The sequence below is a fragment of the Humulus lupulus genome, chromosome 2, assembly GCF_963169125.1.
Source record: "Humulus lupulus chromosome 2, drHumLupu1.1, whole genome shotgun sequence".
Taxonomy (NCBI): domain Eukaryota; kingdom Viridiplantae; phylum Streptophyta; class Magnoliopsida; order Rosales; family Cannabaceae; genus Humulus; species Humulus lupulus.
In genome coordinates, this window is record NC_084794.1 from 1,837,474 (window position 1) to 1,864,040 (window position 26,567).

At 35.6% G+C, this 26,567-nt stretch overlaps 4 protein-coding genes across 4 annotated transcripts; 2 read left to right on the forward strand and 2 right to left on the reverse strand.

The window, feature by feature from the left end:
• Nucleotides 1-1,859: 1,859 nt before the first annotated feature.
• On the reverse strand, nt 1,860-3,287 carry LOC133816908 (uncharacterized). The gene is made up of 3 exons (XM_062249239.1): nt 2,962-3,287; nt 2,724-2,832; nt 1,860-2,603 (listed from the first exon to the last, which is right to left on the reverse strand). Exons 1-3 carry the CDS (start codon nt 3,285-3,287, stop codon nt 1,860-1,862), a joined length of 1,179 nt encoding a protein of 392 aa, XP_062105223.1.
• Nucleotides 3,288-3,695: 408 nt separating this feature from the next.
• LOC133816832 (protease Do-like 10, mitochondrial) lies at nt 3,696-8,658 on the forward strand. The gene is made up of 9 exons (XM_062249133.1): nt 3,696-3,828; nt 4,412-4,864; nt 4,979-5,224; nt 5,322-5,517; nt 5,602-5,861; nt 7,444-7,571; nt 7,671-7,874; nt 7,961-8,011; nt 8,121-8,658. Exons 2-9 carry the CDS (start codon nt 4,459-4,461, stop codon nt 8,337-8,339), a joined length of 1,710 nt encoding a protein of 569 aa, XP_062105117.1. The 5' UTR covers nt 3,696-3,828; nt 4,412-4,458; the 3' UTR covers nt 8,340-8,658.
• Nucleotides 8,659-9,394: 736 nt separating this feature from the next.
• Nucleotides 9,395-15,706, reverse strand: LOC133816833 (conserved oligomeric Golgi complex subunit 1). Its single transcript, XM_062249134.1, has 6 exons — nt 13,449-15,706; nt 12,471-12,665; nt 11,815-12,095; nt 11,358-11,537; nt 10,913-11,090; nt 9,395-10,218 (listed from the first exon to the last, which is right to left on the reverse strand). Exons 1-6 carry the CDS (start codon nt 15,639-15,641, stop codon nt 10,060-10,062), a joined length of 3,186 nt encoding a protein of 1,061 aa, XP_062105118.1. The 5' UTR covers nt 15,642-15,706; the 3' UTR covers nt 9,395-10,059.
• A 3,776-nt stretch (nt 15,707-19,482) lies between these two features.
• Nucleotides 19,483-21,797, forward strand: LOC133816834 (probably inactive leucine-rich repeat receptor-like protein kinase At5g48380). Its single transcript, XM_062249135.1, has 2 exons — nt 19,483-20,458; nt 20,554-21,797. The coding sequence occupies exons 1-2, from the start codon at nt 19,574-19,576 to the stop codon at nt 21,643-21,645; spliced, it is 1,977 nt and encodes a 658-aa protein (XP_062105119.1). The 5' UTR covers nt 19,483-19,573; the 3' UTR covers nt 21,646-21,797.
• Nucleotides 21,798-26,567: the final 4,770 nt, after the last annotated feature.

Consider the following 26,567-nt stretch of genomic DNA (forward strand, 5'->3'; position numbering starts at 1 on the left):
CTAATAACCCAACCCAACCCAACCCAACCCAACCCAACACACACTCACATATCACGACGAGAGACTACTATAGCTAACCCATCATCATCCTCATCATCATCATCATTTTCATTTTCAGTAATAGATATATTTTGCTCAATACTATATAATGAGAATATATATATTAATAGAGATCCTTTATTTATGTGTTTGTTTGTTTGTTTTTGATCATTATTTTTACTAGTGGATACTACTGCTACATATAAACTATCATATTTAATGATATTCTTTTATTCTTATATACAAATATATATATATATGTATATGTATATATATACTCCTGCAGCAGCAGCAGCAGCTAGCTGCATAAGTGCAGCAGCAGCAGCAGCACCCCACCACACAGCAGAGACACTTGTAGGTCCAGACTCTCAGAGAAATTTGGCTTATGTGATGATGATGTTGTGCCTCTGAATATGAATATATATGATCAATACTACGACTACTCTGATCTCCTCATCAATAGCAATATATATACTCTCTCTCTCTCTCTCTATAGCTACGAATAATAATAGTATTAATTACTACCATTCTAATTTCTACACCTACCCACTTCACTTCACTTCACTTATTCATTACTACTGCCTACGTACCCTTCTTCTTCTTCTTTTTCCTACTTATATAAAAAGAAAAATATATGTGTTTCGTTTTAGAATCATTTTTCTACCATATCACGAAAGTGTCATCATAAAATTATATATATATATGTATATATAGCTGGTAGCTAGTAGTTATGACTTTATGAGCGTAGAGAGAGTAGTCTACTATTTGGTTTGCTTAACCATATCACGAACGTGTCATCATAATCATATTACGACTACTCACACCATCGATCGATCGAGTAGTACATCAAATGACATACACATATAAGAGCAATCTATATACGCATATATATATATATATTTATATGTATATGAATGAGTATAATTAATTATCGTAGCAGCGCTAGCTAGCTAGCTAGCATTAATTGGAAAGCATCTGATTTTGCTTTAAAGGCAATGCAATGCAATGCAATGATTATATTACATGGGCCGGGGGGTGTTGTCTCTGCTTTTGAGAATTTTCAAACGCCTAATAAAAGCTTCAACATCTTTTGGTCAACCCCAAATTGTATATATATTCAAATTCACACAGGCCCGGTAGTTGTTACTAATGAGTGGTTGACGTCTCTTAAATACTAAAAAGTGCTTATTATTGCTTTCTCATACTAATTTCGAGAAACTATAATTGAATGCATTGCATTGCATGGAACACACACACACACGCATGCAAATTATACATGGCGCAATCTATTTGTACAATTAATAATAACACAACACCAACCAACCCACCATTTACCATTTAGTTCCCAAATTTTAATTAATGCTTATTATTATTATTATTATACATTAACTATTAAAGTGGCTACCTAGCTAGGTATTATGTAGTATTCTCATCTTCTACATTATTGATTCGATCATTCTTACCAACTATTATAGCCTATAGCTAGCTAGTTCCTACATGTCATGATTACATCCCAAAAAAAAAAATCCAACAATAATAACTATTTTTATTTTTAATCATATCATAAATATTAACTTGTTCTGAATACTCATGAAAAATCTATGGATATTGCTAATTGAGGCCACCCATTTTTTGTCCAAACAATGATCTCTAATACACAAGTATTCAGTTATTAATTAGACCACTATCGATCGAGTACATAATAATAATATAGTGGCAAGCCATGCATGCATATATGCATTTGTTTGAATGAGATATAGTGCATATTTTGTACATAATAAACAATTAGCATATAAGAAAAGAGTAATTAATCTCTAATCTTATTTGATGGTAGTTTTGTCTCTTGTAGTTGTAGTAGTGGTGGTCTTCTTCATTCTTCCGAATGCTGAAGCAGAGGTTTGCGTAGTAGTCGGAGAGTTTATTATTGGCTTTGTCGTTGTAGGACGATTGGGATTAGCATTAGCCGAAGCTCTTCTGGCGTTCATTACCTTATCCACCATGGTGCTGCCCATGAAGCCAGCTGCAACTGCCTTAGTAGTAGTGGAATCATGATGATGATGATGGTGGTGATGAGGGTTCCGGCCTCTGGAGACGGTGGGGGAGCAGGACTGCCTCATCCTTGGGTTGGAGGTGGTACTGGTAGGCGTGGTTGCTCTTGCTTGTCGATTACGATGATCTCGTATGGCCGAAGCAGAACGGAGCGGGTCGGCTACTGTTCTGAGATTAGGCGGCGTTTGCTTGGACATCATGGAGCAGCTAGTCATTGCTAAGGTGGATCTCACTAATGGGGATACAGCTCTGCTTTCTCTGATGCTCATCGTAGGCGTGGCCTTTGTACTAGTAGTCTTGCTACTCATGAATAGGGTCTTGGACTTTGAAGAAGAAAAAGTGGGTGTCGATGTCTTCTGTGGTGGTGTTGGTGTTGGTGTTGGTGTTGGTGTTGGTGTTGATATTGGATGTTTTGGTTTTTGGGGGACAGATGATGATTTTTTAAGGTTGATCATCGTCATCTTCGAATATGCATAAGCGTCACCAATATTAATAGTGTTATTCCCATCTGAAAACTGCAAGCCAAAGTGGACATGCATGATTGGATTATTACAAATTGGATCGATGGTGTTGGTGATGGTGTGATAAGTGTATATATGTATATATAGTACTTATATAGCAGCGTAGGTACGTACCCTGGAAAGAGGTTGGAGGACAGGTATCTCCCGTTGAAGAGGGAGTTGAGTGTGAGTAGCTTCCATTTCTATGGAAAGAAACAGAGGAGTTGCAGGCGGCGTTTTTAACCTATAAAATATACAACAAACTAGTACTTAATATATATATATATGTCCTACACTTGTATCCTCATCCATACATCTTAATAATGATTTGATAATATCAATGCTAATTATAAATAATATATATATATAATACCAGTTGTAGTCATGTTTGTCGTTGTTTTCGGCAAGAAAATCAAAAGTGGGATGCTTGTGATGAAGTTTAGGATTAGGACTAGGATTAGGATGATGATGATGGTTCATGATAAGAGAGTGATCAAATTGGTCGGAGAGAGGATGGAGCAGACTCATGGAATCGGCCACTGCTGTTGTTGTTGCTGTCGTTGTACCACCGTACTGTACTTTGTTCAACTCCCGGAAAAGCAACAGATCATCATCTTTCTCTTTCTTATTGTTCTTCTTCTTGTCGTTTTTTCTTAAGTTGCCCTTCAACGACATCTTTATGCTGCTGCTACTTTCCATCATTATATCATATCATATCATATCATATCATTCATATATATTGCTCTTCCTTCCTTTCTTTCAATTTGAATATTAATTTGAGTAGTTGATTAGTTCCAAGCTTTTATTTCCCAATGCCGGCCCTCTATATAATATTTATTCCTAGCTAGCCTGGATCTAATTAATTATAAAACTCCAAACACTACGTACGTAACCCATTATTCTTGAGTTAAATTCTCTTATTATTAATACACCACAACACAACACCAAACAAAACAAACCCCGTGCCATGCCATGCCTCGCTTCCAAATGTACATTCTAATAATTTATTATATTGTTTTTTAGTGCTTCACCAGCAAATCAATCCGGCGGCCCATTTCCGTTTTGGGGGCCCATTACCATCAAATATGGGCTCCCAAGGACGGAGGCCCAATCATCCCATCTCATTCTCAACTCTCAACTCTCTCCACTGACCTAAACTCAGACTGAGCTTGGGTCACTGCTCTGGCGTTGAAGGCCGCCGGCGACTCCATCTTCGCAAACTTCTCCTTATTCTCTTCTGGTAATCCATTCCATTGTTAATCACTCTGTAATGTTTTGTTTTTCTTTCTATTACATTACATAATTTGTGAAATGAAAATTTTGGTAGTAGTAGAGCAAAGTTCTTAGCTGGGAACCATCTTTGACAAGCATGGTTTATCGACCTTTAGGTTTAGATTTTGAAGTTTTGATGTATGGATAGATTAGCTGTGCTATTGTATTGTATTTTATTGTAGTGCCAGTTATGGTGCCTCCTTCTTCAACAAACAAGGTTGGTTCCAATTGTAGGATCAATGACATTATAATTTCAATGCTTTCCTTAATTTACAATTAATTATGTAAAATGTTTTGTGTTTCACATGTCGATTCTAACACAATTTTAATACTATTTATATTTATATATATATATATATATATATATATGAAAATAACTTAATAGAGCAATTAAAAGAATGGTCGAATTCAGGAAAATAGAGTATGCGAATTGGATTTCATATTTTATTTACTCAGAAAGACAAGCAATTCAATATATTATTTTTAAGTTTGAATTAACTGATTTTGTAATTAAATTAAAAATTTAATTTCATATTAAAACTTGTTTTTAGATTCAGCTCTAGCAATCAACTGCTCAAGCTCAAGCTCAAGAGGGAGGATGACAATGGGGGCATCCTTCCGTACAATAGCTAGGCTCAGGCTCTGCTCCATTTCCTCTTCTTCCTCTCTTCTCAATTTCACTATTAGTAATTCTAAATCTCAACATGCTCTGCTTCTCCCAATCCCAATCCCAATCCCAATCCATATCTCAACATCCACAATTCATGCTAAGCCTAACTCCACACCACTCTTTTCCAACCACAACAATGCTGCCCTCAGCTCGGTCGCTCTTCGCCGGTTTCAGTCGACGCTGGCAGTGGCCACACATGCAGACTTGGAGACGGATGCTTATTCGGCGATAGAAGTGGCGTTGGATTCTGTGGTGAAGATATTCACTGTTTCCAGTGGCCCCAACTACTTCCTCCCCTGGCAGAACAAGTCTCAGCGTGAATCCATGGGCTCTGGTATGCAATTCTCTCTCTCTCTCTCTCTCTCTTGATTTCAGTGCATTTTCACTGTTCTGTTCTGTTCAATTCAATTCAATTCATCCTCTATATTTGGATTGGAATAATATTTAGGTTTTGTAATCCATGGGAAAAGGATTCTTACCAACGCTCACGTAGTGGCTGATCACACTTTTGTACTTGTAAGAAAGCATGGCTCCCCTACCAAGTACAGAGCTCAAGTGCAAGCTATTGGCCATGAGTGTGACTTAGCCATTCTGGTTGTTGAAAATGAAGAATTCTGGGAGGGTGTCAACCCCCTCGAGCTAGGAGAGATTCCTTTCCTTCAAGAAGCTGTTGCTGTTGTTGGATATCCTCAGGGTAATACACTCAAATCACTTTCCCATTATAACTTGTGAACTTTACTTATATGTAAACACAAAGAAACAGACCTTTCAATTCAGTGCCTCCTTTGCAGGTGGGGACAACATTTCTGTTACTAAAGGAGTTGTTTCCCGAGTTGAACCTACACAATATGTGCATGGTGCGACCCAGCTGATGGCTATACAAATTGATGCAGCCATCAATCCGGGGAATAGTGGCGGCCCAGCAATCATGGCTAAAAAAGTTGTTGGCGTTGCTTTCCAAAATCTCTCAGGTGCAGAGAATATTGGGTGAGTGCCATACGTGATTTTATTTAGCACAATAAGCAATGCCCCACTCATTAATTTTGCTCTTCTTGCACTTTGTGATTGCAGCTATATAATTCCTGTTCCAGTAATTAAGCATTTTATAGCTGGTGTTGAAGAAAGTGGAAAATATGTTGGATTCTGCTCTCTCGGTTTGTCATGCCAGCCTACTGAAAACATTCAACTTAGAAACTATTTTCAGATGCGAAAAGATATGACTGGTGTATTAGTGAGCAAAATCAATCCTCTTTCAGATGCACATAATATTTTGAAGAAAGATGATATTATTCTTGCATTTGATGGAGTGCCAATAGCTAATGACGGAACAGGTAGGTACTTACAATTCATTGGTTTTTTAATTTGTTGTGACTAAGTTGAAAATATTTTGTCGTGCTCGTGTGATAGGGTTGAATAAAAGAAAAAACAGAGAGAAAACAGCATAGGGCTAATAAAAATACTTTTGTATGTTATTCATTCGTCCGTATCTTTATAGTCTACATATTAGCAATGTGAATGCCTATGCTATGGTAATTTGTTACAGTACACATTCTAAATATTTACACTAATAATAAAATTGTAAGATACTGTGAATATTCTTGGTACCTTTCCAGCACAATTCTTGTACATGTAGCAGATGAGTGATTTTTCCAATTGATGTAAGAGAAACAAAAACGAACAAGAAATTCCCATTATTAACTTGAAATGGGGCCAAGGAATGATGCCTTCAATGCCATTTAGATATTGAAAGTTTTGTTAAGAATTTTTTTATGTAATATTGCATGTGAAGAACTCTGCAAGAGATCCTATCTAAGTGTTTGATAGCCTAAATAACATAAAAGTTGTACTTTTATTAGTTTACTTGCAAAATATGGCTGTGGATCATATACTTCTTTGCTTGAAAGGTTAAACTCCGCTTATCTTTATTTTCGTTCCCTTGTCATTGGAAAAGTTGGGATGAAAAATGTTCCGTAATTTGGTTTTGAAAATCAGGAGTTTCTAGGATCAATTATTGATTTTTTTTATATGAGTATATCCAATAGGCAAGAATAAGATTATGTTTGGGTTTAATTCAACAGAATATTTATATACTTCCCTGTGCATATTAGTTGCATCCCTACCTTTTTAACTTTTCAATTATATTTTCTATTCTAGGGGTGTGCTATACATATCTCTAGGTGGGCCAAGTGACTGGACCAATCAACCAAACTTACTTGGGTTGGCTTGGTAAAGGTAGGGATATTAGTTAAGCTGGTTTTCTTGTTGTCATGCTGGTGCAAAACATTATTATAGATGCATGAAAGGCATCATGAATCACCACTGAGCCATGTGACATTGATTTTCACCGCATCAATCATGTAAAAAACATGTCATATATATATATACATATGTGAATATAAGTGAATTCAATAGTCTCGAAAGAATTCCCTCTAATCAATTGTCTACAGAATCTTTTTTAGGAAATAAAGCAGCCAAAATAATTGAGCAGATTTCTGGGACTAATAAGTAATTACAAATCAACAATTTATATAATCAGAAAACTAAATACAAAAAAAAGATGGGACAATAACAAAAAAGGGTAGTTGATTTCTGGATTCTGACCGAATCGTACGTGTGAGTTTGTACCAATCTATATGTATCTTAACGTATACAAGATTATAATTGTTTTTAAATGTTTTAACAAAAAAAGAATTGTTTTGTTAATCATTTTTCTGCTCTTGTTCTGAATCATACTTTCTGTTACAAGAATTAACAATTTCATTTTCACCTAGATATAAGCTTTTCTTGCATGTTCTTCAAGGTTAAGCAGTGTTTGATGCTTAAAAAGGAATATCATTTGAGTTATAGATTTATGAATTACGTGTTTTTTCCCTCTTATGTTTGTAACCTGTATAATGATTTTTTGCACTACAGTGTCTTTCCGAAACAGAGAACGTATCACATTTGATCATTTAGTTTCTATGAAGAAACCCAATGAAACAGCTGTGATTAGAGTTCTGAGAGGTGGTGAAGAACAAGAATTTAGTATCATCCTTCGACCTGTAAGTTATATTTGATATTTAACTTCGTTTTCCGCTAAATAGTGAAGTTATTGGATTAGTAATGAACGCAATTATGTTTCAATTTTGTCAATGATGCAGTTGGAGCCACTAGTTCCAGTTCACCAGTTTGATAAGCTTCCAAGTTATTATATTTTTGCTGGATTGGTTTTTATTCCGCTCACCCAGCCATATCTTCACGAGTATGGAGAAGACTGGTATAATACTTGCCCACGTCGCTTATGCGAACGTGCACTTAGGGAATTGCCTAAAAAGGCCGGGGAACAGCTTGTCATCCTTTCTCAGGTATGCCTGCCTTTTCTTTTTTGAGCATGGACTAAGCAGAGAAGAGATCATAGGAGGAGCTCATTTCATTTCGGTACATGCTTCAGGTACTGATGGATGATGTCAATGCTGGTTACGAGCGCCTTGCAGAAATACAGGTCCCTTCTTCTTCTCCCTATTAAATTGATCATCCACTTTTTACTATGCACGAAAAAAAGCATAATATGAAGAATGAAGTAACAAATAGTTTGACTTGTGATTCAACAGGTCAAGAAGATTAATGGGGTAGAAATAGAAAATCTGAAACATTTATGCCAACTTGTGGAGAAGAACAAAGAAGAGAATGTCCGTTTTGATTTGGATGATGAAAGGGTTATCGTATTGAACTACGAGGTAGCAAAGATCGCTACTTCAAAAATTTTGAAGCGGCACCGGATACCATCTGCCATTTCCATTGATCTGGTTGATGAAAATCAAAATTCCTAATTGGCCAACTAATATCTCATAATGAAATGAACTTCTTCGATGTACATTCATTCTTAACTTAATTCTTCATGGTTTATTATTATAAGGTTGGGTTTTGCTTGGATTTATTCATTGTATTGTGCTCTACAGTTCACAGTCCATAAGGAGGGGAATCGTAGCAGAGAATGAATGAGCTTTAAGAATACGAAATGCAGTCAGCAGTGTCCTCTCCTTACATACCAAGGAATCGATTAAAGAAATGTATGGCTTGACTTCAAAATATAATGTTTCCCAAATATGACAAAAAATTAAATTAAATTTTCTTTTTTCATCCCTTTTATTGGCTTTATTGTCGTTTGTTAAGAGCATAGTCGTTTTTAAGAAATATCTCGTTTTTCATTAAAAGCGTCGTATCTAAAGAATGCAGTCTTTTTCCAATGATATTGTCGTTTTTTAGTAATATGTCGTTTTTCAAGAATGTTGTCACTTTAAAAATTTGTCGTTTCAGACCAATATTGTCGTTTTTTAAGGATGTTGTCGTTCTTTCGGAAAATTGTTATTGTTGTTTCGGACGAACATCGTCGTTTTTAGAAAGACGTCGCTTTTAAGGATATTGTCGCTTCTGACGAATATTGTTGTTTTTTCAGATGAGATATTTTAGTTTATCTAGGATATTGTCGCTTTTAGGAAAAATGTCGTTTCCAACGAATGGTGTCGTCTTAAAGGATATTGTCGTTTTTTAACAAGATTATCGTTTTATTAATAAAAGTTGCCGTGTTACAAGATAAATAATAAAAAAAAATATATCACATAATGTCACAAACTACACGAAAACCCAAACAAACCATTTCTTATCCTATTCCCAACAAGGTCACTTAAATCACTGCAGACAACCATAAACAAATTAATCTTGAGATTCCTACTCATGCTCTCCATTGAGATTAGCCTGATCAAATAGTTTGCTGTGTGTACAAGTATAACAATATGCATAAGAACTCTACTATACTTATCTATAAGCAACAATATACATATATATGAATATCAAAGAGCATATTCATGATGATATAGCTTAGTGGTGGTGGTGTACTAGTGTATATATATATATATGTTATAAGAAAAAGAATTCCCCTGGACAGAGAGCTGAGCTCATCATTGATTTTGATACAAAAGAAAGAAGAAACATACATTCTCTTTCAATATTTTTTTAACACATTTGCATGTAATAAGCTGAAAGAATGATCTCATCCCACGCCGGTGTCCTTCCTCTATCTTTGATTTCTATATGCACACAGCCAGCCAAACCAATCGATTCAATTATTCTGGTGAAAATCCCATTCCCTCAGGAGTTCAAACAAAAACAAAGTTGGAACCTTTTCTTTTTCAAGATAGGATGTATAGATGTAGTCAACTGAAACTCACTTCATAAGATTTCTCTCAGTCCATGTAAGTTTGCGTCTTTGACTTCATTTTCAGTTATCTTCTATTCTACATCAACATCCCTCCTCAAAACAAATTCTTTTTAGCCATATCCATTCAATTCCTTTCCCAATAACACTGGCAATTTATTCTTTTGTATGTTTTCATTATAAAAACATACCCTTTTGGTGGGAATTGGATTTGGATACCCTCCCCCGACGTACGTACGATCTCTGCTCAACGAATTTTGAAAGTTTGCCCTCCGGTGAAATAAAACGCATCCTTCGGAAGTAGTAGCATACACATTCAAGGATTCCAAGGCCAATCACGAGTCTGATTTGGATGCGGTGAAGGATGAAAGGAGACCTGCAGCTTGAGCAGGTAGAATGTCGCCAAATGTTGACATTGCTGCAGTTGATCTGTCTTTGAATATCCCAACTTGCCCGTCTTTAAGTATGGATCCCAATTTCAGTGTGCTTCCAACCTGTCCAATACAAGCAAAATCATGTTCACTACCCTTCTACATCCAAACATTCAGGAGATCTCAAAAGATGAAAGCTAATGAGTTTAGCGGTTTAATGCTAATATCTTGTTACCCATGGCCACGAAAAAGTTTCAAACATGAAGACTGGCAACAATCATATACTATTATTAAAACATTCTTCAACAGCAGCAACAAACTGATGCCCAGCTAACTTGGCAACCTTCCTAAGGTACCCTTTGTCAAACATTAGGGAATTCATACAAATTTGTCTCTATGAAATTACTTTACTTTAATAGAAAGGCTTATTAAGTTGCCAAAATAGTCACATTGACCTTACATGTGAGTTGGATAACAAACAGGTTCACTTAAAAGACAGCCAAGCAATTGTCCCAGAAAAACAAAGACTATAATGTGTTCTCAAGAGACAAAACAACCCATTTCTCCGGGTCCTATTCCTATAGGCAAGAGATAACTCTCATACAGCATGTAAAATGCGTACCTAACATATCTATTCCCTTCCCTTTTCTGATCAGGTTTTGGAAGATTGTTTTAACCTATTTGACCTTATGTTTTCAAGACTAGCTGGATTCCAATAATACAATTGACATTGTCACCATCACATTAGATTTATAGGACCAAACACGAGCAGTCTTAAAAGTTTAAGAACAAGAATTCAACTTTTGAAAATCCTTACCTGCATGAAAGATTTTAAGAATGGTGTTGCAACCCCGAAACTAGAGTCGTCGTCCATATCAATCTTGTCAGGAAGCTCTCCGTTTGTATAAGCTTTCCAGGAACTTCTTGATGAGATATCTTCTGAAGATGTCGATATAGAAGCCTTAGTTGCCCCTCTTGCTGACAATGCTGGAGCGCTGGATAACCAAAGCAATAGTTAATCAACTGTACATTAGACAGGTTGAAATTTGGAAATGGGTAATGAGAGCTTTAACAAGAAACAAACACCATAAATAATAGTAACCAGTAAAGGTAATCAGCCCAAACAGTAAGGTAAAGAAACTACACCGTCGATTCAGGTTAATAGAAGTCAAATCAAATTAGACAATAGACACTTGTTGCCAGCATGCAAAACCAAGCTACTCAAAACTCAAAAAGTTTTAATTAGACACTAGCAAGCAAACCTGATAGGAAGGTATTTGAAGCGAGGAACTGAAGAGCATCTCATGATATTAGACTCTGAATTAGTAGGTAGTTTCTGAACAGTATCCGTGTACATGCGATTGAGTTGGACAAAGAAACCAAAAAGGACAGCATTCCGTTGGTATGACTGCCTCTCATTTTCCCAAAGATACGGCTCATACCTAAAGAATTAAAAAAGTCAGGAAGAATATCACAAAAACCAACACAATACTCAAATGGTCAACCTTTAAAAGAGAGAAACAGAGAGAGAGAGACAACAGAAATGACAAATTAATTATGAACTATTAGTCAATGATCTACTGATCTTAGCTATGTGCGAAAAAAATGCAAGTGATACAACAGCAACTAGTAACTGAACTTTGGCAGTCAACATAAGTTTCACATTCAAAGAATATGGTATGAATTCAAAATTTAAATATTGAATACATATCGACTTACGTGAGCCAGTCTATGGGATCCAATCTCTGAGAAAGACGAGTCATCAACCTGTCAACATGCTCTCTAGTCACTGACTTTGTTTGGGTTTGATCCTGCTTTCGTCTGAAAGCAGTTCTTGCTCTTGGGACTCTAAATGATTCCTCAATCAAAACAGAATCACCTCCTGAAAGAACATCAGCAACAAATCTCAAGTCCAGCAAGACCTGCAGAACTCCTTTCTCTGAAACTTGAGATCCACTCTCTTCCCTGGTAGAAAGAAAGTCCTCATAAATACCATTCACCTACACAAAAATTTTGTGGTCAATATCAACAAAAGTGATTGATCTCGTTTCTTATAAAAAAATATATATATATATATCAATTGATAGCTGCAACATGGATGCACATAATTTTTTTTATTATTAAACAAGTACAACTCTCCGATGAAAAATAAAATCTGTTACAGCTTGATATTCTCTATATGTACTAATTTCCCCTTCTAATTTAGAAACAACATGACTCTGCTACTATGTTCCAGAGCAAGGATATTTTATTTCTTTCTCACAGCTTCTATAGCCACAGAAGAAAGGTATTAATGATCGATTGATACTATTGCTGAAATAAAAAAATAAAAATAAAAAGGGACAGTAAACAGGATGCCTAAGAAAATTACTTACTTTTTCCAATAGGCTTAAAGCAAATTTTTGCAGAATGGTTCTGTCAAGTACATGACCACCAATTCGGTGAACTTCTTCACAAGCACGAAAGAGAAATGACACAATATAGAGAGAAGGCATAGATGGAAGCAATATTTTCATCTCCGATTGGCTATCATCAGATTGCTCTTGCTTGACTACTGTCTCCTCCCAGCCCTGCTCAATTAGTAGGAAAATGACAAGATTATTAAACATGTCAACAACAAAATCACTAATTGATACAGAAAATGAAACACAACCAACCCATTCCAGACTATAACCATCATCCTGATGTTTCTTTAGCTGAATACTTTATTTTTTTTCCTCAAACTGAAACTCAGTACCAACCAAACAGCCACATTTGAGCTTTGAATAAAATATAAAAACTTCAAAGATAAAAAAGCCTACAAATATCAGCAACTACCCTCCCCTCATTACCTACTTCTGCCTGTCCTGACAAAGTCATACAGCTACAAATCCATCTCTACATGATTAATTAAGATCCTCAGCAACGCTAAATTCAAGTTGCATGATCCCCTACAGTATCATTTCAATGTTGTAAGAAGCGTTGCAAGCAAATAGTTTTTGAAACCTGACTCATTTGCTTTCAAGTTGACTTCCAATCCTTACTGTTAACTTCTTACTTCTAATTCCTACAGCAAATTCAGATTTTTAATATTTTTTTCAACTTTTTACTAAACAGATTTCAAAGCACCAACATTTTCACTTGAGCACCATCCAAAATTTCTCTGCTATGAATGATAATACTGTCTAGTTAGTTTTCAAATGATCAACTTATTGTATAGTATAACTATTCGATTTACACTCAATTAAGACCAATATATAACATACTAAGCTTACATCCTATCTCAATTCGAGGCTTTCATTTCATCTTCATTCTGATAAAAGAACAACCTAACAAGAAAACTCAAAACACAAGCTGAAGTGAATTGTACTTACCCTCAATGGAGTTGTCGATGACAAAGCATCATCATGTCCAAGCTCACGCGACAGAATAATTGAAAGCTCATTAGACAACCACGATATCCACAAGCCATGAGCTCTGATACAAAGATCTCGTAAAGTGGAAGTAAGTTCTTCGAGTTTGGGGCTTGCACTTTCAGCGGCTCCAAGCAATGCAGCAGTGGCTGATGAGGTCTGTTTCTTAGAGGAAGTGCGGTTTTGCTTTCCGGACCCATCAACTGCAGGAAAATCGGTTCCAGCTCTGGACTGCCTAAACAAGGAGGGCAACCTATCGAAAACAGCAGACATAGTGTCACTAACCCAAAACCTCGGAGGACCAAGTACGACAGGAACATGTTTGGAATGATTTAGGAATGCAAACAATAGTCTTCCAATGAAAAGGGCCCTTTCAACTGTTATAGCAGCAGAAATGGGCCGACCGTCCTTGTCTTTGCCATTTTCCATGGCAGCATCCAAATTTTGAAGCTCCTCTTTGAGTTGCTGCAATATAGTCGAAAGACAATCGTAGCACTTGGATTGCAAATACGGTGCAAGATTCTTCAACCTTAGAGATGCCTTTGGCGATTCCAAGAAACTCAGAAGGTCCTCCAGAAGGCTCTGGCAGCAATTATCCACAGCATCTCTGATCTCACTAATCTGGGGACCAAGATAGGCATTAAGACAACTCCTAAACTCATACTCTTCGGGGGGAATGGACTTTAACCCAGACATTGGCTTCCTAGAATTGGAGTCTATGAACCAAACACCGCCACCATTAAAGGGTCGGTTTAAGTAACCTTTAAAATCAATCCCATCACCACTGGCAGCAGAGCTAACGGCGTCTGCCACTTTCACCGTCCTAGCCAGCTCCTCAAACCTAGAGCTGACTATCACTTTCATCCTACCAACAAATGCCTCTTCGAAAATGTCATCCCACAGATCCGAATCCTCTCCCAAAACGAGCTCCCGCATTCGACTCCAAGGCAACTCGATGTCAGAGCCGAAAACGTTCTTGAGCCACTCCAGACTCCCTTCCAACACCTCCTTGCTTTCCATTGTCTCCCGTATCAATTTCTCGGCCAAGGCAAGCTCCCGGCCACTGCCCACGGCGTCAATCAGAAATCTGCCATTGATCTTGTCAACCATCTCTCTCCCGCAGTCCCTCAACCACAAAGAACAAGCCTTGGCAATGTAGTCCCTGTCGAGAATTGCCATGACTGACTCCAGCTTTTCTCTGAACGAATTCCACAACTTAACTTCCTCCTCCGGGTTGGGAATTCCGCCGAACAGCTGAGATGCAGGAGGCGAATCCAACACAACCTTATAAAACAAAGGCATGTCATTCAAAACCCGTAAGAAAAGCTCACCCACCTGGCCGATGGTGACCTGAATTGTCCTCAAAACCTCGCAGAAGACGGAGATAACGGCAGAGCAATCGGCATCGGGAGGGCAGGCAGCCAAGGTTTGGGAAACCCACGACTTCCTGGAATCGAGAAAGAGAGCGAGAGCTTGATCGGGAAGGAGATCATCAATGGCGGCGACGGCGGCCAAGGCATCGGCATAAGATCCGACGGGAAGGTGGCGATCGAAGAGGCGGTCGCGGGCGCGCTGAGAGATCTGTGCCTTAAAGCTATCGACAATCTGCCACTGATGCTGGAGTAGAGGGAAATGAGAGAGAAAACGGCGGTGTTCGGAATCGGCGGAATCGAGAAGGAGGTGGACGTGAAGGGCGCGCACGTAGCGCGTGGCGGCTTCGAGGAACATAGACTCGTCGAGGCAGCCCCAAATGTTCTCAGGTGTGTCGACAAGATACTTGACGCGGCAAGCGATGGCGTAGATCCGGTGGTGGTGGGAGAGAGAAGAGGTTTTGGAATGATCGAGGGGGTGGTGGTGATCGGACAAGGAGAGAATGGAATGGTGGACGGAGGATAGATTGGAGGAGATGGCTTGGGAAGAGCGTTTCATGAGGAGAATGGAGTCTGCGGAGTCGATGAGATCGCGATAGCGAGTGCCGACGAGGAGGCGGAGCTCCTCTTGTTTCTGGTGGATGTGGGAGCGAGTGGTGGACTCGGCATTGCGGATTTCGGAGATTGGTTTGGAACGGAAGAGGGCTTCAGCGTCTCTGAACCCTCCGCCGCTAAGGCTGGCCTTGCGGCCATCGTCGTCGAAGGCCGCCGGAGGAACTCTCATTACTACACACTCCTTATGTGATCAGGTCAGATCTGATCTGATTTCTGTTTCACTAACCGAAACCGACTTTTCTCTCTCGCCATATATACCGTAGACACTCTACTCTTACGACATGTCGTTTAGATATTTCATTGTAGTTAAAAAAAAATATGGACTCATAAAAAACTTCCATTACTAATACTATTTTTTCCCTTGTTTTAAAAAATATTCTTCTCAATTTTCTGAGCCTCCGTCTTTTATTTGATGGTAGGTAACCATTTGTTAATATGTATTTTTACAAAGTATCATCTTCTTGGTACTTTGTGTTTATAAATAATACTTATTTGGTACTTTATATTTTGAAATTGTACATATTTGGTACTCTGCATTTTAAAATTGTACATATTTAGTATCCTAAACTAAAGTTTAATTAATAAAATTTTACTAATTTAATCAAATTACTCTCAATCACTTGAACTACAAATTATATATAAGTGCTAAAAGTTTGGTCATATTGATAAAATTTTATCAATTAGGATACAAAATATTTATGTTTTCAAAATACAGTATACCATATGAGCATTATTGAAAATAAAGGGTACCAGAATAATACTAAATTCCCTTTATTTTACAACCTTAGTTCACTCTCTCACCGTCATCTCTACTCAATTTCTTTGAAAAACAAATCTACAACTTTGGCACGTTTCTTCTTTTTTTCTTAGTGTTACCTCTCTTTCTCTTTTTTTCCCTCTATTTCTCTTATTTCTTAAATTATTCATAGACTAAAAAAAAAACACTCGTAATAGTTTTTTATGATTTATAACTTAAACCAACTAAAAATTCAATTAAGAGACTAATATATACATTTCGAACAGATTTTGGCATGATTTTTTATTTTTTTCGCAATTTTTTTTTTCAAACAAATCACTCAAAATTGACACCCGAGTGAAAAATTATGCATCTTACAATAATCGCATTAAGCAACCATCGAGCAATTATTGAGCAAGGCATCGAGCAAATTCAATTTTTTTTATTAAAATCTTGATTTTGAAGGGTCCATCGAGTTGGCATCAAGCACTATTGAGAAAAGTTGATTTTCTGCAGAATTCAGAGTTTCAGATCTGAAAAAAAAAATTACTAAAACAAACTTAAAAATCATGCACAAATCTGTTCAAAATGTAATGGTTAGTAACTTAAATGATAATTACTTGTCATTACATTGAATTCTTTTACACTTACCTTACGAATGGATTTTTTCTTTAAGAGAGAAAAAGAGAGAAGAGAGAAGATGAATAAATAGGCTAAAAAATATGCTAAGGGCATTTTGGGAAAACAATGAAAGAATAGTATCATTTTTTAAGGTCAATCGTGGATGTCATATTTTTTAATTATGAGTCCCCACTAAGTATAGTAACTCAATTTTTTCTCTCTATCGCAATATGTATATTATAGAAACTCTACTCTTACGACATGTCGTTTAGATATTTCATTGTAGTTAAAAAAATATGGCAATAATTTTTGGCTCAATAGGTATTTTCAGTGAATTTTTTTATGACTATGTACATTATAGTTATTTTTGTAAAATTTCTTAAACTTTCGAATAATTTACATTGTCGAAAATAAGAAACAGATTGTTTTCCACTCGCATAAAAAAAACAATCACGTGTGTAATAAACTATTTGAACTTTGTTTTCTACACTCTAGATTATTTAGAATTTCCCAAAAATTTACAAGGTGTTATAAATAACTACAATATACACGACCATAAAAAAATACGCTGAAATACTTCCCAAGCCAAAAAGAGAGGGTGCACTAGTGTGCCCCTTTTTGGGGTGCACCGTAGAACTACCCATAATTTTGTTTAGGAGAATTAACGGCAAAAATATGTAAACTAGTAAGCAATCTTATATATGCTCACTAGGTGGACCAATGAGGCAGCCCCAAATATTTTATATAAATTTATATTTCTTATTAATTTTTTAATTTAAAATCATTTTATATATTTTTTATAAGGTAGACCAATGAGCAACTGACATGTGTACACCATTCCTTGTTTTTCGATTTTTCTAATTATTTATATATAAATTTATATTTTTTATTTTAAAATCATTTTAAATAATTTTTTATAAAAAAGCATAAGGTAGACTGAGGAGTTGACACGTGTACACCCTTATTTTGTTTTTTTATATAAATTTATATTTTGTATTAATTTTTTTTACTTTAAAATCATTTTTTATAAAAAAAATTATAAAGTTGATTAACGAGGAGCTAACACGTGTACACCTAATGAATACTAATTTACAAGTTTTTTAAAATATTGGGTGCTTTTGGCACTACTTTTTTTTTAATATAAATTGTGTCTTTTTTAGTTTAAATTTTGTGTCTTAATTACTATTATTATTATTTTGTTTACTTTCCATTTCGCTTCTTATATTAAATTTTTCATAAAAAAATTACTTCTAAATTAAAATTATGTATTCGTATTTCTTAATGTCTTGATGATACTAAAAGATACATCACATTATTTAGTTTAAATTTGTATATGATAATAATAATAATAATAATAATAATAATAATAATAATACTAAAAGATTAAGCAGAAATAAAGAAAAAATAAACATAATTGCTTCATTTGGTCATCAATATCTCTCTTGTCTAATAATATAATTAATTATTATTTTCTCTTCTCACCTACTTATGTAAGTTAAGTCTAAACCATTAGTAAGTTTTTTTTTTTCTGTATAAATACTTATAAAAATGATGAGTTTGTTAGTGTTATGATGTTTTAATTTAGATATCTTCCATTTTGTTGATATGCATCATTTATTTAGAATTCTTCTTAGAGTTTATACTTTTTTGGACACTGTGTTTTGTTCTATTACCTGTTTGGACCCTGTATTTTGACAAATTATTTTTTGGACCCTATGTTTTGTAAAATAGTTAAAATAGAACCCTAAAATCAATTTTGATGAAGAAAAATTGAATATAACAGCACAGATTTTAAGTAGAATGATTTTATTTTTGTTCTGGATTGTTAGTTTGGTAAATTATTTGTGATTTTAGTTGAGAAAACATTGACCAAAATTAGGTTTAGGGTTCTATTTTAACTATTTTACAAAACATAAGGTCCAAAAAGTAATTTATCAAAACACAAGGTCCAAACAAGTAATGAGACAAAACACATGATCTAAAAATATATAAACCCTTCATTTTAGCGTTCAATGTGAGGATGTTAACTAACTAAGGAGATGTCTTGAATCTTATTTGAAATGTCTTTATTGAATTGAATTGAATTGCCTTTGAAAAGTGAGTAAATGATGGGGTTTTGTTTTGAATCTTATTTTGAACTCTCTGTAATTTGATGTTTGTTTCCCAAACTAGTGAAGCTCATGTAATTTGATGTTTGGTATTGGTGCTAACAAAGACCACAACACATGTCTTGCCCAATGGCCAATGGCCATGTATGTGTTGTGTTTTGTAGATATTCAATGAAAGAAACACATGACCAAGTCACCATAGACCAATAACCAGTCTTTGGTCCATTCCATTACCACCAACAACAAACAAAAAAAAGCATTCCAAGCTAAAAGACTTGAGACTTGACTAGTACAATAGTCCTCCCAATCCCAAAGTGTTCTCATTTTCCAACCCAAACACGCTTAGATATTGACTTTTAATGTACTGATGTTTCCTGCCTCTTTCTCAACTCCACTTTTTCCTCTTCTTTTTCCTTCTTTCTCACTACTACTGCCATGGACTCAAGAGGGTCTTCTACGTTTTCAGTGTTAGGATTTTACTATTAAATCATTGGACCCTTTCATTATCTGGGTATACATAGCAAAAATCTGAGATGAAATAGTTGTCTGCTTCTGCATCAGTCCATGTCTTTGGTTCTCTTATCATATTAACTTTACCTTCTTTGGCTGGACCTTGTGTCTCTTTTTTGGTTTTCAATGAAATATCTTAGGCTTATTCTGGGTTTGAGTAGTAAAGATGTTGATGCTTTTGCTTTTACTATAACCATAATCTGGTCATTGACTGGGATCTTGCTTGGTACTACCATTACTCCAACATATGCCAGTTTGAGTGATATTCAGTGCTTGCAAACCATAAGGGACTCTCTCAAAGACCCTAATGGCTACTTGAGCTCTTGGAACTTCAACAACAAAACCCAAGGCTTCATCTGTAGTTTCTTAGGCGTGGAGTGTTGGCACCCAGATGAGAACAAAGTTCTCAACATTAAACTTTCAGACATGGGCCTTGAGGGTCAGTTCCCTCCTGGCATTGAGAAATGCACCAGCTTGACAGGCTTGGATCTCTCTGGCAACAACTTATCCGGGCCTATCCCTTCCAACATTTCCTCCAAACTCAACTATGTGACATCTCTTGTCCTCTCATCCAACAGGTTTTCTGGTGAGATTCCTCTAAGCCTGGCAAATTGTACTTACCTGAATGTACTTAAACTTGACAACAACCAGTTCAACGGAAGCATTCCTCTGCAACTCGGCCAGCTCAGTCGGATGAAGACATTTAGTGTGGCCAACAATCTCCTGACAGGGCCAGTGCCTTCTTTCCAAAACAACACCATCATCACCGCAGATGACTATGCCAATAATCCAGGACTTTGTGGGAAACCGCTGGAACCCTGCCCGGATTTAAAGAAAAAATCTCAATCTGGGATTATTGTTGCTGCGGCTGCTGGTGGAGTATCCTTAACAGCCATTGTTTCAGGCATTGTTTTGTATTACTTTTCGCCTAGAGTTATGAAGAGGAAGAAGGAAGATGATCTTGAGGGTAACAAATGGGCCAAGAGCATCAAAGGAACCAAAGGCATCAAGGCAAGTGTTTTAGTAGTTTTTTCCATTGTGTTTAGTTTACTGGTGAGAATTTTCACATCTTGTTGCTAATTGAGATAGCTGCAATACGATTTCAGGTGTCATTGTTTGAGAATTCAGTTTCGAAAATGAAGTTTAGTGATCTCATGAAGGCTAGTAACAACTTCCACAAAGACAACATCATTGGTAGTAGTGGAAGAACTGGAACAATGTACAGAGCAATGCTTCCTGATGGTCAGTTCCTCATGGTTAAGAGGCTGCAAGACTCTCAACGTTTGGAGAAAGAATTTGCTTCCGAAATGAACACACTGGGACGGCTCAAGCACCGTAACTTAGTTCTTATGTTGGGATTTTGCTTGGCAGAAAAGGAAAAGCTTCTGGTGTACAAACACATGGAGAATGGAACATTATATGATCAACTACATCCTTCGGAATCTGAGGTCACCAGCAGCAGCAGCGGTAGCAGCATGGACTGGCCATTGAGGCTTAGAATAGGAATTGGAGCAGCCAAAGGTTTGGCATGGCTTCATCATGGCTGCAACCCTCGAATCATCCATCGAAACATCAGCTCGAAATGCATACTGCTGGACAAGGATTTTGAGCCAAAGCTATGTGACTTTGGGCTTGCAAGGCTTATGAACCCAGTTGACACCCATTTGAGTACTTTTGTGAATGGTGGGTTTGGTGAGTTGGGTTATGTGGCTCCTGAATATCTTACCAAGTTGGTGGCCACTCCAAAAGGGGATGTCTACAGTTTTGGAGTGGTTCTGCTGGAGTTGATTACAGGTGAGAAGGCAACTGGCGTGGTCAGAAATAGCCAAGGTGGTGGTGGTGGTGGTGGTGGTGGTGGTGGTGGTGGTGAGTTCAAGGGGAGTTTGGTGGAGTGGATTAGCCAACTCTCAAGCGATTGTGCTCTCCAAACTGCCATTGACAAAGGTTTGGTGGAGGAGGGTTTGGAGAATGAGCAGACACAGTTTCTAAAAGTGGCTTGTAACTGTGTATTGTCAGCACCAGAAGAGAGACCAACCATGTTTGAAGTGTACCAACTCCTCCGAGCCATTGGTGAGAGATACCATTTCAGCACAGAGGGTGATGAGATGTTGGTACCATCCAACACCATCAATGGTGATGATGATGATAATGAACTTATTGTAGCTCAATCACATGAATTATCATTGCAGCTTGATTGAGGCCTAAATACTAATATAGGGTATATATATATGCATGCAGCTGCAGCTGTCTTAACACCATATGTATGTATGTGTTTATCTATATACTATGAAATTTTGTCTCAAATTATGTAGTCATTGCATTAATATATTTCCTAGGTTTTAAAAATTAACATTTGACCCTATATATGTTTACTATGTTTTTATTATGACATACTTATAATGTATACCATTGGAAAAAATATATATTCCATTAAACAAAGCTATAATCACATATAGCAAATCCTATGCTTTATAAACCATTACATTACAAATAAGAACTTACTCAATTAGTACCTTAGTTTTACTAAAATATAACTTTAGTACCCTTGATTACAAATACTAATATGATATCCTCAATTTGCAAAATTAGAATAAAATAATAATCAAGCTTAAATTTGGTTACAAATGATAGGGTATCAAATAGTATATTTTCATAAATAACATGATATCATTTTATATTGGTTTTCAAATTAGAGATACCCTAATGACTATCATTTTATAAGAACTTTTAAATTACAAAATATTTAATGATTATTATCAAGAACTTAAAGTACCAAAATTATAGTTTGTTAAAACACACTTGAATAATGGATACTTACCCTTTCAAATAATATACTAGTAATCTTTCAAAAAAAAAATAATAATAATAATATACTAGTAATAATATGTGCACTAAAATTATATACAAAAATATTACACCAAAATAATAATAATAATATAAGACCATGCATATGAATATGAGAAAAGTTATGAAATGCCTTGAAAAGTCTTATGTAAAGTTAAACATTTTAATGACACAAGGCTTAAGCAAAGTGATAATAAGATGTTAAAAAGGGTGCCACTGTTTCGATGAAGCAATTAAGTAAGTGTAATGAAGAAGACAGAGGTCTATAAGACTTATAGTGGCTGCCCACTAGTGTGGGCTAGGTCAGAGTTGACCATTCAGATATGTTTGCCATGTTTCCGTCTTTCTCCTCCATATGTGTAATAAGTATGGCAGCTATGGAAACGATGAAATGAGTTTTATGATGAGCCTAGCTGCGATGATGGCTAGCCGGAGGAGAACCCATGGGATTCTATATGATATGTGTAACAAGCCCTGTAGGCATTGGCTGAATCAAACAGTGTGCATAAGTGATATTGGGCCCATAAAAATGTGAAACTAAAAGAAAGAGCATAAAAGTAAAGTTTGAAAGTGCTTGAGCAATAAATGAAATGCATAAGTATATAAGTCAGCATATTAGTATATGTGCACTACAAACTCACGACATTCATGTGTATGTGTATGCATGAGATTTGCTTACTGAGCGTTAGCTCATTATGTTATTTTCCAACATTTTTCCAGGTGTGGCTTTAGCTGTTGAGCAACTTGTGGAGCACGGACTCAGTAGCAATGCAATAATGGTTTAGAGTTTTCATATGGCTGCCTTAAATTTAAAGTATTCATACGTGTAATAATTTCTACTAATAAGTTTATATAAAAGTTTTAAATTTTTCTGTATTTCTTCGTATCATTTTATTTAATCCTTTTAGTCAAGTGCCTAACATACTCGTAAACTCTAGAATTACGAGTATGTGGCGAACGTACCCTACCTTAGGGACGTTTCACTACCTATCATTTGAGCCCCGACTATAGACTGAATGGCATTTGGGAGGAACTGCGAAATGTGAGCCCCGGAGTTTGAAATTATCTGAACAAGCAGAGCTGGGAGAGGGAAACGGAGCCATTCGATGTGTCTCAAGCTCATGACTATCTCAGTAGGCTTCACTACGTCCTTAAATCGCCATTCTCGAAGTTCGGCCTCCGAGAGCATCCTCACCGTGACACTATCTGGAATGTCGAACGATTTACGCATGCGTTCGAACGCATTTTTATATCCATCGCGATCCGTAGGGTCAGGAGATGAACGAGAAGACATTATCAAAGGTTTGAGCTGAAGAAAATCTCTAGGGTTTCTTTGAAGCTTCTCTCTGGAAGATGGAACAAAATTGGGGAATCTGAATGAGAATTATTTTGAAACAGAAACTACTTAAATGAGAGGTGAAATTTTGAGCCAAACGTTTTACTCGATAATTGTGTACGCATTAAGTATAACTTGTCAGGTAATCAAGTAGTCATGTACCTACGGATTGCCTCGGTTTACGGAGAATGACGGCTTTAGCCGAACCTTTTGGTATTGAAGAGTCGGCCCAAGATTCTAACAGATTAACATGCCACATTTGTCTGAAGCTTGGGCCAGGGGGCATCTGTTGGGCTCAAAATGCTCGGCCCGAAAACACTTGCCTCATTTATCAAATATTCAAAACGGAGCGTTTACACACGGGAATGATCCGAAGGCAGAAGCTATAGGTCAGAGGCAATCCGCGCCTCTGACCTCTGAGCGAGACATTTTAAAAGTTGGTATTTTTGGAGGGAAATTTAGTTATTCTCCTTCCTCATTTCCAGGGTCCACTTGAACCAACTAACTGTTTTATATATTTCATCCTATAAATATGAGATTTTAAGAGAAAAAAAAAAAGGATCGAACTTTGAACTGACTTAAGCATCGGAGTGTCTTTCTTGCAGGAAATCCCGACGAGTCAAAGGCAGATTTCATCACCGGAGAAGAAGCAAGTCGCCAAACATTGTCGGGTCTTTACCTCCATATATAGAAAGACAAATTGTTGCCCCAACACACTCAAATTTGACACTCGAGTGAAAAATTACACCTCTTACAATAATCGCATTAAGTAACCATCGAGCAGTATCGAGCAAAGCATTGAGAAATTCAATTTTTTCATTAAAATCTTGATTATGAAAGCCCCATCGAGCACTATTGAGCAAAGTCGATTTTCTGCAGATTTTAGAGTTTCATATCTGAAAACAAAAATTACTAAAAAAAACTTAAAAATCATACCCGAATCTATTCAAAATGTAATAATTAGTAACTTAAGTGATAATTACTTGTCATTACATTGAGTTCTCTTACACTTATCTTACCTATGAATTTTTTATTCAAGAGAAAGAGAGAAGGAGAAGAGAGGAGATAAAGAGTTAGGCTAAAATATATGCTAGGGGCATTTTGGGAAAACAATCAAAGAATAATATCATTTTTTAAGATCAACAGTGGACGTCATATTTTTTAATTAGGAGTCCCCACTAAGCATAGAAACTCTACTCTTACGACATGTTGTTTAGATATTTCATTGTAGTAAAAAAAAAATATGGCAATAATTTTTGGCTCAAGAAGTATTTTCGGTGATTTTTTTATGACTGTATACATTGTAGTTATTTCTGTAAATTTTCAAAAAATTTCGAATAATTTACAATGCCGAAAATAAGGTTCAAACAAGTTGTTTTCCACTTGCATAAAAAAACAGTCATGTGTGCAACAAACTATTTGAACTTTGTTTTCTACACTCTAAATTATTTGAAATTTTCCTAAAAATTTATAGATACTCTAAATAACTACAATATATACGACCATAAAAAAAATTGTGCCAAAAATACTTTTTGAGCAAAAAACTAGAGAGGGTGTACTGATGTGCCCATTTTTGGGGTGGACCGAAGAACTACCCATAATTTTTTTTTTAAGAGAATTAACGGCAAAAGTATGTAAATTAGTAAGCAATCTCTTATATGCTCAATAGGTGGACCAATGAGGCAGCCCCAAATCTTTTATATAAATTTATAATTCTTATTAATTTTTTTAATTTAAAATCATTTTAAATATTTTATATATATACACATTTATATTTTTTATTTTTAAATGATTTTTTATTAAAAAAAAAATAAGGTAGACCAATGAGGAGTTGACACATGTACACCCTTATTTTTTTATATAAATTTATATTTTTTATTACTTTTTTTCTACTTTTAAAATCATTTTTTATAAAAAAAAATTATAAAGTTGATCAATGAGGATCTAACACGTGCACATCTAATGAGCATCAAACAACTACTCTATTAGAGTGGTGACAACGAACCCATGTAAGTGGATATTGGCTACTTTTCACCCAAAAAAAAAAATAAAGATTGAATACTAATTTACAAGTCTTTTAAAATATTGGGTACTTTTGGAGCTATTTTTTTTTAATATAAATTGAGTCTTTTTTAGTTTAAATTTTGTGTCTTAATTACTTTTTTATTTTTTTTTATTTTCCATTTCCCTTATTATATTAAATTTTTCATATAAAAAATTTACATCTAAATTAAAATTATGTATATGTATTTCTTAATGTCTTGATGATACTAAAAGATACATCACATTATTTAGTTTAAATTTGTATATGATAATAATAATAATACTAAAAGATTAAGCAGAAATAAAGAAAAAATAAAAATAATTGCTTCATTTGGTCATCAATATCTCTCTTGTCTAATAATATAATTATTTATTATTTACTCTTCTCACCTACTTATGTAAGTTAAGTCTAAACCATTAGTAAGGTTTTTTTTTTTTTTCTGTATAAATACTTATAAAAATGATGAGTTTGTTAATGTTATGATGTGTTAATTTAGAAATCTTTCATTTTGTTGATATGCATCATTTATTTAGGATTATTTTTAGTGTTCAATGTGAGGATGTTAACTAACTAAGGAGATGTCTTGAATCTTGTTTGAAATGTTTTTATTGAATTGAATTGCCTTTGAAAAGTGTGAGTAAATGATGGGGTTTTGTTTTGAATCTTATCTTGATGTTTGGTATTGGTGCTAACAAAGACCACAACACATGCCTTGCCCAATGGCCAATGGCCACGTATGTGTTGTGTTTTGTAGATATTCAATGAAAGAAACACATCATGACCAAGTCACCATAGACCAATAACCAGTCTTTGGTCCATTCCATTACCACCAACAACAAACAAAAAAAAGCATTCCAAGCTAAAAGACTTGAGACTTGACTAGTACACTAGTCCTC

What these genes read in the sequence shown, in the direction of transcription:
- LOC133816908 (XM_062249239.1), bottom strand. Translation starts at nt 3,287, where the DNA reads ATGGAAAGTAGCAGCAGCATAAAGATGTCGTTGAAGGGCAACTTAAGA. An exon ending in GACAAACATGACTACAACTG is followed by an intron (nt 2,833 to 2,961) that starts GTATTATATATA and finishes TATATTTTATAG; the next exon opens with GTTAAAAACGCCGCCTGCAA. An exon ending in TCCTCCAACCTCTTTCCAGG is followed by an intron (nt 2,604 to 2,723) that starts GTACGTACCTAC and finishes TTTGGCTTGCAG; the next exon opens with TTTTCAGATGGGAATAACAC.
- LOC133816832 (XM_062249133.1), top strand. Translation starts at nt 4,459, where the DNA reads ATGACAATGGGGGCATCCTTCCGTACAATAGCTAGGCTCAGGCTCTGC. An exon ending in TGTTGTTGGATATCCTCAGG is followed by an intron (nt 5,225 to 5,321) that starts GTAATACACTCA and finishes CCTCCTTTGCAG; the next exon opens with GTGGGGACAACATTTCTGTT. An exon ending in AGCTTGTCATCCTTTCTCAG is followed by an intron (nt 7,875 to 7,960) that starts GTATGCCTGCCT and finishes TACATGCTTCAG; the next exon opens with GTACTGATGGATGATGTCAA.
- LOC133816834 (XM_062249135.1), top strand. Translation starts at nt 19,574, where the DNA reads ATGAAATATCTTAGGCTTATTCTGGGTTTGAGTAGTAAAGATGTTGAT. An exon ending in AAGGAACCAAAGGCATCAAG is followed by an intron (nt 20,459 to 20,553) that starts GCAAGTGTTTTA and finishes ATACGATTTCAG; the next exon opens with GTGTCATTGTTTGAGAATTC.
- LOC133816833 (XM_062249134.1), bottom strand. Translation starts at nt 15,641, where the DNA reads ATGAGAGTTCCTCCGGCGGCCTTCGACGACGATGGCCGCAAGGCCAGC. An exon ending in TTCAAATACCTTCCTATCAG is followed by an intron (nt 11,091 to 11,357) that starts GTTTGCTTGCTA and finishes TTGGTTATCCAG; the next exon opens with CGCTCCAGCATTGTCAGCAA. An exon ending in TCTTAAAATCTTTCATGCAG is followed by an intron (nt 10,219 to 10,912) that starts GTAAGGATTTTC and finishes TGTATTGGACAG; the next exon opens with GTTGGAAGCACACTGAAATT.